The 14,062-nt window shown below is 31.6% G+C and overlaps 2 protein-coding genes across 2 annotated transcripts; both read left to right on the top strand.

Annotated features, from left to right (window-relative positions):
* The first annotated feature begins 841 nt into the window (after positions 1–841).
* Positions 842–2,161, top strand: LOC123258982. Its single transcript, XM_044719239.1, has 2 exons — positions 842–1,061; positions 1,170–2,161. Exons 1-2 carry the CDS (start codon positions 842–844, stop codon positions 2,159–2,161), a joined length of 1,212 nt encoding a protein of 403 aa, XP_044575174.1.
* Positions 2,162–2,215: 54 nt separating this feature from the next.
* Positions 2,216–5,623, top strand: LOC123258984. Its single transcript, XM_044719240.1, has 2 exons — positions 2,216–3,557; positions 3,717–5,623. Exons 1-2 carry the CDS (start codon positions 2,216–2,218, stop codon positions 5,621–5,623), a joined length of 3,249 nt encoding a protein of 1,082 aa, XP_044575175.1.
* Positions 5,624–14,062: the final 8,439 nt, after the last annotated feature.

Here is a 14,062-nt window from a genome sequence, read left to right on the forward strand (position 1 = left end):
TTTCATGTTGGATTAGCAATCTAATTTTGATATTTTCTTCAAGCTGCTGTCTTCACTTGATTGCGAAAAACAAAAAACAATTAATTTATTATGACCAATTAGAACGTTTGGCTACACCTATCTTCTGTCTCTCTCTTTTAAAAAAACTAAATTCTCGGCCCTAATCATAATTTTTAAAATAATTACGGAAACTATCCTAAGTGGATAGTTTTCGACAAAACATTTGGTGCCTCCTGTGAGGTCTGAAGTGCACACGAACCCTGATTTGTGAAGACGAGCAAGACGATCCAAGGATCCAATCACTATACCACCCAGCTGCTGCCAGCATCGTTGGACTTCAATACATATGAGATAAGTTTTTGAATTATTAAAATTTATATAATACTAACTATTATATTATTTTATCACTTGATAATATATTCAACTTATTCATTTGTAATTTTAATTAATTGTTTAAGTTTGACTGACGGATTGGTTGTCACTAGGCAATCAATTTATCAATCGAATAGTGCAATTGGTTATCATTTAAATATTTACGTACGTTATTATTCTTATTATTAACGTATAATTTAATTTAATTAATTATTTAATAATTGACAATTAATCGGTCATTGTATGGTGACTAATTATTGTTCGACAGAATAATTAATTATTAATTAATCTCTATCTTCATTATTAATTCTCAAATTATTTATTATTAATTATAATTAATTGTTTAAGTCGTTTCTTAGATAAATTGATCACCACAAGTAATCTATTTATTATAGAAATAAGACAATTAATTATCAATTGATATTTATCACGATTATTATTACTGCTATTTTTATAAATTTATCACAAAATGGATAACCCAAGGGTTCCTTTAGAACAAAAACGCGTAATGATAGCTTCGAAAATTACTAAACTTCAGGATGAACTAACAGCTGAAGGTGTTAAAACTAAGTCCATTAGCTATCGCTTTACAAAAGTAAAAGAATCATTTGAACAATATGAAAGACTTATTGAGAAACTCGAATTAACTACACCAGAGGATAATGAAATAAATCTCGCGGAAGACGTTCGTACATTATTTTACGATCTTATGGATCAATTTAAAAAGTTAACTTAATTGAATAGAACTAACCATAATAATTCACATAATGTAAACATTAGTACGAATAATACTACAGCGGGAAATACCACCCTTTTTGAGACTCAACGACTTGCTAAACTCCCTACTACTGATTTACCTAAATTCGATGGTAATTTTGAAAATTGGCTATCTTTCAAAAACACATTTAAAACACTTATTGATACACGTAATGATCTTGATGATCTAAACAAATTTTTATACCTCCGCGGATGTTTAACTGGCTCAGCAGCTAACAAGCTAGCGCTTTTTGATGCGAGTGCAGAAAATTATACTAAAGCTTGGGATTTTTTAACTAAAACATATCAGAAGAAAAGAGCATTAATTTTTAAACATTATGACTCGATACTTAATCTCAATACAATTTCAATCCCAACAACAGATAATTTAAACAAGTTGATAGATGATGCTCGGCAACATATAAATAATTTACAGTCACTTCAAATTAATATTACCGAATCCTTACTTGTACGAATATTAGAAAATAAATTACCATCAGAAATTAAAAACAAATGGCAAGAAACGTTCACTGACAACGACACTCTTCCAACATTCGAATCATTTTGTGAATTTGTCTCAAACTTTGCCTTCAGACTTAGTACACACAAACCCGATAAACATCGCGATTCCGATCATTCCTTCAAACGAAGACGTAATGAACACTCGAATAATAATTTGAAGAAACAAAAAACTGACACGCCAGTTCGAGCTTTAGTGACAACTGCCTCTTCTGCCTGCCCATGTTGCAAACACTTACATCCTCTCTATAAATGTTACACATTCAATGCATTAACTGTAGGAGAACGCATAAAATTTGTAAAATCTAATAAACTCTGTAATAATTGTCTTCGCGTACATAAAGGAACTTGCAATTCGGGAAAATGTCGAGTCTGTAACAAATTACACCATACTATGTTACACATTAAACAAAATGTAACTCAACAAACAAATAATACTAATGTATCAAAAAATAATTCTGCTAAAATCGAATCACCCACTACTGTAACAACTGATAAGGGATCAACAGCCTGACTAGTCGTACATAATTATACAACCATACTTAAAACACCGCGTTTTCAATTGATGATGAGTGCTCTCATCCAGATGCGTGACTCAACAGGTAAATTCATACAAGCTCGCGCTTTACTTGATACCTGTGCAACAGCTAATTTTATTACTGAAAATTTGACTAATAAATTAAAACTTCCTATGCAAAATTGTTCTATTCCAATCGGGGCTGTTAATGGAATGCAAACCCTTTCAAAACATGTCGTACAAATAAATTGTAAATCTTTAAACGATAAATTTCAAAGAACATTGTCATTTTTAACCGTTGATGAAATTGCAGAATTAAGTCCGAATGAAATATTTCCACGTAATAAAATATGCATACCTAAAAACATAATACTCGCTGATCCACAATTTCACATACCAAGACCTGTAGATGTCCTTATCGGTTCAGGTACCACACTTTCTCTTCTATCTGTCGGACAGATTAATTGCTCACAAAATGATTGTGATTTAATACTACAAAAAACGCAACTGGGATGGGTCATAGCGGGGGGAGTCAATAACGATAAAAATGTATTCCCTGTAACTTGTCAATTAACTAATCTATCGAGTCAATTAACTAAATTTTGGAATATTGAAGACGTAGGTTCTAATGATTCTCGATCCTTTGATGATTCTGAGACCTATTATCAAAATACCACTACTCGCGATACAGACGGTAGATATGTAGTAAATTTACCTTTTCGCGTAGACGATGTCGATTTCGGGAATTCTAAACAACTAGCTTATAAAAGATTTCTATCCTTACAGAGGAGATTAAATTCAGATTCCTCATTAAAATCTGAATACACTAAAGTCATGAACGAATACATCGATCTTGGCCACATGGTACACGTACCGGATGATAGTGGACCTGGGTATTATATGCCCCATCATCCGATAATTAGAACATCTAGTACTACCACCAAGGTACGCGTTGTATTTGATGCTTCAGCTAAAACCGATAAAGGTATCTCATTGAATGAAGTTCTACTAACTGGGCCTACTATACAGGACAATCTCTTCACTATTCTTTTGCGTTTTCGCACCTTTCTTTATGCTATGACTTCTGACATCGCTCAAATGTATCGACAAATCTGTATACATCCGGATCATCACAAATTTCAACGAATTCTTTACTATCATAATAACAATATTAGCACCTTTGAACTTAAACGAGTTACGTTCGGGGTTTCTGCAGCCCCATTTTTAGCTATACGCACCGTAAATCAACTTGCTGATGATGAATCTCATAATTTTCCTGTAGCTTCAAAAATATTAAAACGAGATCTTTATGTCGATAATTTATTAACCGGATCTAATTCTTTGACCGAAATTTTAAAATTGCGTGATGAAATCATTCAACTGGTGCGAAAGGGTGGATTTGAACTCAGACAATGGGCTTCAAATCATTGACACGCACTGGATAATTTCGATCAAAGAACCTTAGATTTAGATTGTGCTATTAATGATGATCCGATTTCTAAAACTTTGGGCATTGCATGGAATTCTCTAACGGACGAATTTATTTACACAGTCAAACCAATTGATTCATCGCGAAAAATAACTAAGCGAACTATCTTATCTGATATTGCAAAAATTTTCGACCCTATCGGAATTCTGGGTCCTATAGTATTAGCTGCAAAAACTATCATTCAAGAATGTTGGAAATTAAAGGTCCACTGGGACGAAGCGGTCCCACAAGAGTTACATTTACACTGGTGTAAATTTGCTGAACAATTACCTCTGATAAAAGATTTTTCTATTGAGCGTAATATTTTACTTCCTAATCCGACTGACATACAATTGCACGGATTTTGTGATGCTAGTAAAGTGGGCTATGGTGCTTGTATTTATATAAGATCAGTAAATGAACGCGGAGACGTACTCGTAAAATTAGTTTGTTCTAAATCTCGAGTTGCTCCTATCAAAGATGTTACAATTCCAAAATTAGAATTATGCGGAGCATTATTACTCGCTAAATTATATAAAGATACCATTCCCTCCTTTGACTTTGATATTTCTAAACTTACGTTTTGGTCTGATTCAACTATTGTACTTCAGTGGCTCAAACGGTCTCCTAACTCTCTAAAGGTCTTTGAAGCAAATCGCGTAACAAAAATTCAAACTTTTTGCAGTAAAGTCGAATGGCGACATGTTAGAACTAAAGACAATCCGGCAGATTGTTTATCTAGAGGTCAACTTCCTTCTGAATTCTTAAATAACAAAATGTGGTTGGAAGGTCCCACGTGGCTCTCACAGGACCCTCTTAATTGGCCTAACTTAAAGCCTGCTGTTCCTTCCGAACTTCCGGGTACTTTAAAAATTACCTGTTTATTAGCCACTACTGAGAATTTGTTTAAACGATTTTCATCATATTGTAAACTTATAAATTCCTTTTCTTATTGTTTACGAATGTTAAAAAATAATTTATTCAAATACAAATCTTTAAGCGTAGAAGAAAAATTATTAACTGAAATAAAAATCTTGACTCTGATTCAAAACGAACAATATCATTATGAAATCGAACAAATTAAGGAAACCGGAGAGACTAAGAACTTACGATTGCGATGTCTTAATCCATTTATCGATTCAAACGGATTACTAAGACTAGGAGGTCGTTTGAAACATGCTCCTATATCTTTTTCAAAGAAACATCCTATTTTATTACCTTCACGTCATTATGTTACTGATTTAATTATTAGAGAAACACATGAAAAATTATACCATTCAGGTATACAGAGTACACTTTCAAATCTTAGACACAAATTTTGGCTGCTAGACGGTAAAAACCAGATTCGTAAAATTGTAAAAAATTGCGTCACATGCATTCGACATCAGCCTGTAGTACTGCAAGGTAAAATGGCTAATTTACCTAGCTCTCGAGTCACCGAATCAGCGGCATTCTCCCACGTAGGTGTAGACTACTTTGGACCGCTCTTTATTAAAGAACGTAAATTCAGAAACAGAACAAAAATTAAAGTCTATGGATGCGTCTTTGTTTGCATGGCTACTAAAGCTGTACATTTAGAAATTGCTAGCGATTTAACAACAGAAGGTTTTCTCGGGGCATTTGGTCGATTCATTGATCGACGAGGAGTTCCAACTCACGTCTATTCGGACAATGATACTAATTTTGTAGGCGCAAATAATCAATTGAGAGAATTGTATATGTTATTTAATTCAAAATCCCATCAAAATTCCGTTAACGAATATGCTATACGCAAAAACATTATCTGGACGTTCAATCCTCCATTATCTCCTCATTTTGGTGGCATTTGGGAAGCAGCTGTAAAATCTTTCAAACACCACTTTAAACGAGTGGTAAAAGACCAACTTCTCACTTTCGAAGAATTGAATTTTCTAACTATTCAAATAGAATCTATACTAAATTCTCGTCCTCTCTGTTCTCTATCTAATGATCCTAATGATCCTATTGCCTGAACGCCTGCTCATATTTTCATAGGACGTCCTCTCACAATGCTGCCTGAAAATGATTTTTCTGATGTTCCAGATAATAGACTCAATGTTCGGCAATTCATTGTCAAGGCTAGACAAGACTTTTGGAGACGTTGGTATTTGGAATACCTCCATGAACTTCAAATTCGGCAAAAATGGCATTTCTCTCAAGGAGAAATTTCAATCAATCAAATCGTCTTATTGATGGACAAAAACCAACCATGTATGCAGTGGCAGCTGGGAGTGGTGGTCGACATTCATCCAGGAGATGATGATGTGACAAGAGTAGCTTCAATCCGAACGGCTCAAGAGATATACAAACGAAATATCACTCTATTATGTCCTTTACCAATCAATTCTTGAATTTTATAAAATCATGTATGGTGTATGTTTAACCGATAGAAAAGACATTTAATAAAAATTTATAAGAGGAGTTGCGCTTTCGGGCTTGATCGCTCCAACTTGTGAAAAATCGTGTCACACCATGGCTGTCGCTCATGCGCGCCTTGGTTAGCGGGAGAGAAGCCGGCTCACATGGTCGGCGGCAAGCAGTTGTGCTTGGACGCTTGTACTAGTACGACTACTCTGTGTCAATCGATTTCTGATTTATTACTTATACTATGCATTTACTTGAATACTTAAAATATTCATTAAATACTATTAATTTCATTAACTTCAATTACAAATTAAATTCTCAAATCATTAAAAACCATTAGTAACTGTTCAGTGAATTAAATTAATTAAAATTAATAAGTGACTCCACGCGGTCATTACGCGCCATTTCAACAAAGGATTGCATCAGCCACGCGGCTTTAGTCAATCCATGGTTGACACGCAATATTTGTAATAAATTATATTAAATTCATTGCTAAATATTTAATCATCATTATATCAAATCAAATTTTATCAACTATTCGATTCTGATATCGAATTATCTAATTAGTTCCTACACTAATAATTCTAATCAATCAGTCTCTGCACTGACATTTTACGTAAATTAATCAGTATTTCACTATCAATTGAATCTAGTTAGCTTAAAAGCTAGTGTAAATTCATTAATTCTGAATTAATACCATTTGCTTTTCTAAAGCGGTTGAGCTCACCTCGTTTGTGTTGTTTGCGACGGCAATTTACACATATTTTTTCATTCGCATTACACGCTTTGCGTTCTTACTTGTACATTTTTTCATTCGAGGAGGTTTTTTCTCAGCCCAACTGAGTTTTCCTCCTCTGGGGATAAATAAATCTTCATTTTATTCCCCAACAAATCGACGTATATTTTATTTAATATCCTAATCCCAAATTAATCATAATTTTTAAAATAATTACGGAAACTATCCTAAGTAGATAGTTTTCGACAAAACATAATAATTATTAATTATTTTAACTTAATTTTGCTTAACTACAATATTATATAAAGTTATATTTTAATAGTAAATGTTATTTAACAATCTTATTTTTGTTTAGTTACATATGGTTTTTTATTATTCTTTGTTACTTTTAGAACAAGGGTTTATTGAGTTTCACACGTGTCTTTTACGACTTTTCCTCATAGGGTTTTAAATTCCATGTGGCGAGAAATAGTCCTTGAATTACTCAAGTACCTTTTATGGGTTCTGAAAATTCGGTTATAATGTCCTTTTGTACCGAAATATGTTTTTCCCTTATTTTATTTTATTTTCTTTTATAAATAAAACAGAGTTAACCAAAAGATGTTCATTACAACTGGTAAGAGTAAAAGCATGAAATAAATGATTTGAATATTTACTTCGAATATAAAATTTAACTAATTTTAATCATTTAATATTTACTAATTTGAATATTTCATTTGAATTCACGCTCTCATAATTATGAGAATTATAATTATTATCATAGATAGCGCTCTAATAACAGGTAGCGTCACCTGCTGGATGCACTAGGTGCATCATAACTCTGGATAAGTAGTGACATTGAAAGGAACTTGAAATTATAAACTCTGAATAAAAATTTATCGTACTACGATTATAATATTTGATTGCCATCTTGCAACCTTATTGCGGATCTGTGGATAGATTAAAAACAATAAAAATTGGGATTTAAAAATAGGGGTTGATCGTATAAGAGTGAAAATTGAGAGAGATATGCAATTTTTTATTCTGTCATGACAAATTAAAAATAATTCTTACCAAAAAAATTGAAGTTTATAATTAACAAATAAAAAAAGGGGTTAATCGTAGAGGGATGAAAAATTGAGAGTATTATCAGATTTTTTAATCTGTCATGACAAAATAAAAAAATAATTTTTGCAAAAAAATTTAAAGTTTTTAATAAATAAATAAAAAATAGGGGTTGATCGAAGAGGGGTGAAAATTGAGAGTAATATGAAATTTTTTTATTTAAAGTCATGAAAAAATAAAAATAAAAATCTTCCCAAAAAAAATTAAAATTTTTAATTCACAAATAAAAAATAGGGATTGATCGTAGAGAAGTGAAAAATTGAGAGTAATATGAGACTTTTAATTGTAAGTCATCACAAAATGAAAAAAAAAATTTTGCCAAAAAATTAAAGCTTATAATTAACAAATAAAAAATAGGGGTTGATCGTAGAGGGATGAAAAATTCAGAGTAATATAAAATCTTTCATTCTAAATCATCACAAAATAAAAAAAACTTTTTTCTTAAAAAATTAAAGTTTATAATTAACAAATAAAAAGTAGGGGTTGATTGTAGAGGGGTGAAAAATTCAAAGTAATATAAAATTTTTCATTATAAGTCATGACAAAATGAAAAATAAATTCTTGCAAAAAAAATAAAATTTTTTAATTACCAAATAAAAAATAAGGATTGATCGTAGAGGGGTGAAAATTTAGGGTTGCATGTATTTTTGTATGATGTATCATAAAAAAATAAAAACAAAAAATTTTATCTGAAAAATAAAAAAAAAAATTTAGGGGTAGACCACCTTTAACATTTAGGGGGATAAAAAATAGATGTTGTTCAATTCTCCCCCCTGGCTTATATCCTCGCTAAGGATCACGAAAATCGGTCGAGCCGTTTCGGAGGAGTTCGATCACGTACCCCGTGACACAAGAATTTTATATATTAGATATAATATGATTATATATATACAAGCGAAATCGTTTTTTCTTGAGTTGAAATTCTTCCGAAAAAATTTGGGGTACTCAATGACGCGCGCCAAGTACGATAAAAAATTTTTTTTTTAATTTTTTAATTTTCAACAAATTTTATTTCAATTTTTTCAACATTATGACGGTTTCTTGGTATTTTTTTGTATTTCACATCTTTTTGTAGAAAATGAAAATTATTGAAACGAGCCTAATTTTTTTTTTAAAGTGCAAATATTATTGAGATGAGTTTTATGAACGTGGACTTGGCGCAATTTTTTACAGTGAAACTGTTTTTGTTCGGATTAAGTTTATTCTGTGACCGAATATCAGTTTTGGATTACCCACTCCTTGAGTGTAAGCTAGCCTTAGTAACTCGGTTTCAGGAGGCCGAGTGAACTCAACACCAATAAACTCTCCTGGTGGTGTCCAGAAAATCTCTGGCGTGAACAAGATACCTTGGTTAGGGGGTCACGAAACCTGCTAAGGTACCACTGTTTTAACTTTTACTCAAAAAATACTGAGTTTCTTTGCTTAAAAACCAATCTTAATCGTAATTATTTTCATTATTTTTATTATTTTAATGTTTTATGATTTCCTCTCGGAAAAATATCGAAAAAACTTGTTTAGATATCAAATTATTAACAAATGTTCTTATAACTATTTATTATTTAAATGTTCATTACTTTTACTGAAAAAATACTGAATTCATTTGCTAAAAAAACAATCTTAATCTCAATTATTATAATTATTTTTATTATATCAATGTTTTATAATTTTCTGTTAGGAAAATATTGAAAAGAGTTGTTTAGAGATTGATTTTAATAACAAATGTTATTATAATCATTTATTATTTAATTGTTCATTACTTTTACTCAGAAAATACTGAGTTTATTTGCTAAAAAGGCAATTTTAATTGAAATTATTATTATTCTTTTTTTTACTCGAAACTTTTCGGGGGAAATACTGAGAGTACCTACTAGACTAACTAGTTTTCATGCAATCTTCATTAATAATTATGTTATTTAAACATTTGTTAATTTTTACTATTCAACATACTCAGATAACCAGCTAAAAAACATATTTTGATTGCATTTTGTATTATTCTTTGCATTATTTGAGCATTTTATAACTTTTTCTAGTCAAATGACTAAAATAACTAGCTAATAAAATGATTTTGATGGAAATTAGACATATTATTCGTAGTTTTAAGAAATTTAATAATTTTCTGTGATATAAATATTATAATTACTTCATTAAAAATTTAATACGAATTGTGATAATTATCTTTATTTTTTCGTTTTTGAGCAACTGTCAATCTTATTTGTTTTTAATTTCATGTAAAACTCTTTCAATTATGGAATAAGGTGTTCATTATTTTTCGAATAAGATGTAATCGAATGTTGTTAATTTACCAATATATTTATTCGAAATCATAATAATAAAAAGTGTTAAATGTGAATTCTGTTGTTGTTCTTTCTTACACTCTAATATTGTTGTTTTTCAAGTCTTGACTAGTTAAAAATTATCTCCCAGCTCGGCAATTTGCTTATTTTTAGCTGCCTTGGTAACTGAACAACTTATCTACGTCTTAAGCCAATTCGACATAAGCAAGTGATTTTTTCACTAATACCTGATAATTACGACTGCAAATATCTAGATTTTTGAAAACAGCATCCACTAGCTCAATTATAATTAAATTGATTCAAAATCGCAATTAATTCATGATAATTATTCTTATTTAATCTAGAATTTCCTGGCTCCAAATTAAAAATCTTTTAATTATTTTTAACTTCCCGCTAAGAAAATCAAATATTTTCGAAAAATCGGGAAGTTATTGGTTTTACCCCGTTTTTCTAAAATCGAGTTTTGATCAGATCTCGACGTTTTGAGTTCCTCGAAAGCTTTCCTGACTATTTCCGCGAGGATGTCACTATGTCTGTATGTATGTCTGTATGTGTGTGTGTGTGTGTGTGTGTGTGTGTGTGTGTGTGTGTGTGTGTGTGTGTGTGTGTGTGTGTGTGTGTGTGTGTGTGTGTGTGTGTGTGTGTGTGTGTAAGTAAGTAAGTAAGTAAGTAAGTAAGTAATCGTATAACAATTACGAGCCTTTGGCGCGTAACCAAACGATCCGGGTTCGAGTCCCAGTCCGAATCATTTTTTCGGTTACCGAAAATTCCTACTGAGTAAGGTCCCCCCTCCCCCTTTATCTATTCTTTCCCCAGTTCCCAAATTCGTCTTTAATTACAAATTTAGCTATGAACTATGGCAAAACCATTTATAACCTTTGAACGGTTGAACCGATTTCATCGTGGTTAGTGCCATTCAAAAGGGATTCACCAAACTTAGATTCCCAGTTAATTTGAACCGATTCGAACCGATAGATTTTGAGAAATTTAGAGAAATCTAAAAAAAAATAGGAAAAAAAAATTTTTTTAGAAAAACTACGTCGATCGTCGCCAATCCAGGCAAAATCGGTTGATTCGTTCGAGAGATATCATGAACGAAAGAAAACCGAAAAAACTGTTTTACCGGAGTTATTCCAAAATTTCGAGTTTGACCGATTGAAACTAAGAAATTTTTTATGAGGCTTAAAAACTGCGTATAATGCCGCCAACCGCGTAAAAATTGGTTCATTCATACAAAAGTTATTGTGGTTTGAAAATTCAAAAAATAGTGTTCTATGAAACTTCTATCAGACTTTTGAGCTCAAAGAGCTCAAAAGCATAGAAAAAGTATCTTCTCAAGCTCGGAGAGCTCAAAAGAACACACAGATTGTCTTCGAGCTCAAAAAAAGAGGCCAAGCATTAACGGAATTAGCGGGAAGTTGCAGGGATGGCCTTTAGGGTCAACCGTTTTCCTAATTTTTTTATTCATTAAGAATCGTTATCAAAAAATGATAATAACTATCATTTCTCGGCCCAGAGTTTCTTAGAACGAAAAAAAAAAATCTCTGAGCAATTAAAAAAAAAAAATGTGAGCCGTCATGGGACGCCTGGCAGATGTGAATCATCGTGTGTGTACAAGTAATATGCATAAAAAATAATATTATTACAGGAATTAAATATAGCCTAATGAAAAAATGAAGTATTACGAATTTCTTACAGAAAATGGTAACTTTATTTAATAAACATTTATTTACATGTGATATAAAAATTCGATTTTAATATCAAGTGGCCACAATTTAAATATTTTTATCTGTGACTTCAGTAATAGTTATATTCGATGTTTCCTCTGCCGGTATTACTGTGACGATTGGTCGATGATAACTAAAGTACGTTACAAAAGTATTGGATGAAACATTATCAAGATATCTCACAAATACAGCATCTATTGTTGTTCCATATTTGGTAGTAGATTCTCTTGGATTGTTGTTGATTTGCAATTGAAATTCTTTTTGAAGAAATGTCATTAATGGCATTGATTCAGCTCTTGCAAAATTTACATTAAAATCTCCAGCTAAAATTAATGGTAGTTTATGTTTATTCGTTTTAAAAATTATTGAACCTCTTTGACTATAAGGAAATAACCTTTCATGTAAAAATGAAATTATATGATCCATTTTGTTATTAGGTGAAATGTATACTACAATCATAATTAATTCACTTCCGTCTTCTAGTTTAACATGTGAAGCACACATGGACTCTGTTATGCAATAGTGTGTTAAGTACATAGGATTTCCATAGCACTTAACACATTAATGCATAACAGTGTCCACATATCACCAATAGATGTTTGGGAAACATGAACTTCTGTAGCATTTTAACCTGCTAGATCCATGTTGAGTGTACTAACATGTGAAGTGTTGTTGTTTCTGTAAATGGCCACTCCAGCGGCTCTAACATTTTGTCGTTTAAATTTTGCAATACAATGAAAGTTACATAAGTCAACTGCTTCATCTGCATGACACCATGTTTCAGTTAGTAACAAAAAGTTACTATTTCTGCAAATAGAATCTTGTAAATCAGCAGCATGGTTTCTGAGACTTTGACAGTTTAAAGTTATATGGTTAATTTATTTCTGGAGTTCATAAAATCAGTGATCAATCCTTGCAATGTAGTAAGTCTGTTTAAAGATAATCTTTCAAATTCGTGCTGTAAGCTGGAAACTGATGGATCAACTCTCCTTCCATGATAAAATCTTAAATCATCCGTACTGTTACATATAAACAACCCTTCAGCACTTGTTACTCGTGTTAAAGCTACATAAAGTAATGGAATACTATGACTTTTACTATACTCATACACTACCAATTTTTGTGAGAATAGAAGCAAACATTTCGTTATTTTGACGCATTATTTGAGTTAATTCGTAGAATTTTAATCCTCGCCAAAGTAAGGGTCCAACCATCCGTTGTTTTGACTGCTTATAGATTGGAGTTGCTCGGACTGGAGGTAGTTGCCGCAAATCTCCAATAAAAATAATGTCTAGTCCACCAAAATTTTCATCAAAATTTCCGGTTATTTGCTTTAGTCTTGCGTCTATTTGGTTCAAGAGCTCGGCACCAATCATACTGATTTCGTCAATTATTAAAACTTTGACATATTTAAATAAGCATCGATATTGTTGTGCTCTTTCTATAAATAACGGAATTAGTTTTGATAACGATATTTTCAATGCAGTATGAATAGTAGTTCCATCAATAGCTACTGAAGCTTTACCAGTCGAAACACACGTAATATATGAATTGCAGAACCCATCATTTTCAGAAAATCTGTTATAGATTTCCATTATCAATTTTATTACAAAGATTTTTCCACATCCAGCTGGCCCAGTAAAAAATAATTGTAAAGGTGACTTTTCCGCCGATAAATTGTGATGAATGACGTGTAAAAGCAAATCTTTTTGCTTTTCATTAGCACTTCTCATAAGCTCGCAAAAACGATCATTACTCATGATGTTTTCTCGTCTTTTGGCTATTGCTCCCAAGCTTTTAAGCGTAGCTATACGTAAATCTTCATTAACAGCAGCATCCGGATTTCTGTACAATTCTTCGAAAGGGTTTGGTTCTGGAAATCTTGTAGCCAAGTCTCGAATTTCTGATTCGTCATCTATTGGCTCATCTTCATGACATAACTGTCAGCATATATCAATTGTCTTCTGAACATCAATATTTGACTCAAATTCTTTTCTTTTTTTTAAAATTTCATTCTCGTGTTCATCATATATAGTTGTGAATTTAATATCTGCTAATATTTCTGTATCTTCATTTCTAAATGGTATATGTAAGGTAACCATTTCTCTTCTATACTCGTTGTAATCCTGAGTCATGTCATAATTTCTATAACGAATAATTCGAGGCTGTTTTTTTTTGACGTATTCC

Source organism: Cotesia glomerata, linkage group LG2 (genome assembly GCF_020080835.1).
Source record: "Cotesia glomerata isolate CgM1 linkage group LG2, MPM_Cglom_v2.3, whole genome shotgun sequence".
Lineage (NCBI taxonomy): Eukaryota > Metazoa > Arthropoda > Insecta > Hymenoptera > Braconidae > Cotesia > Cotesia glomerata.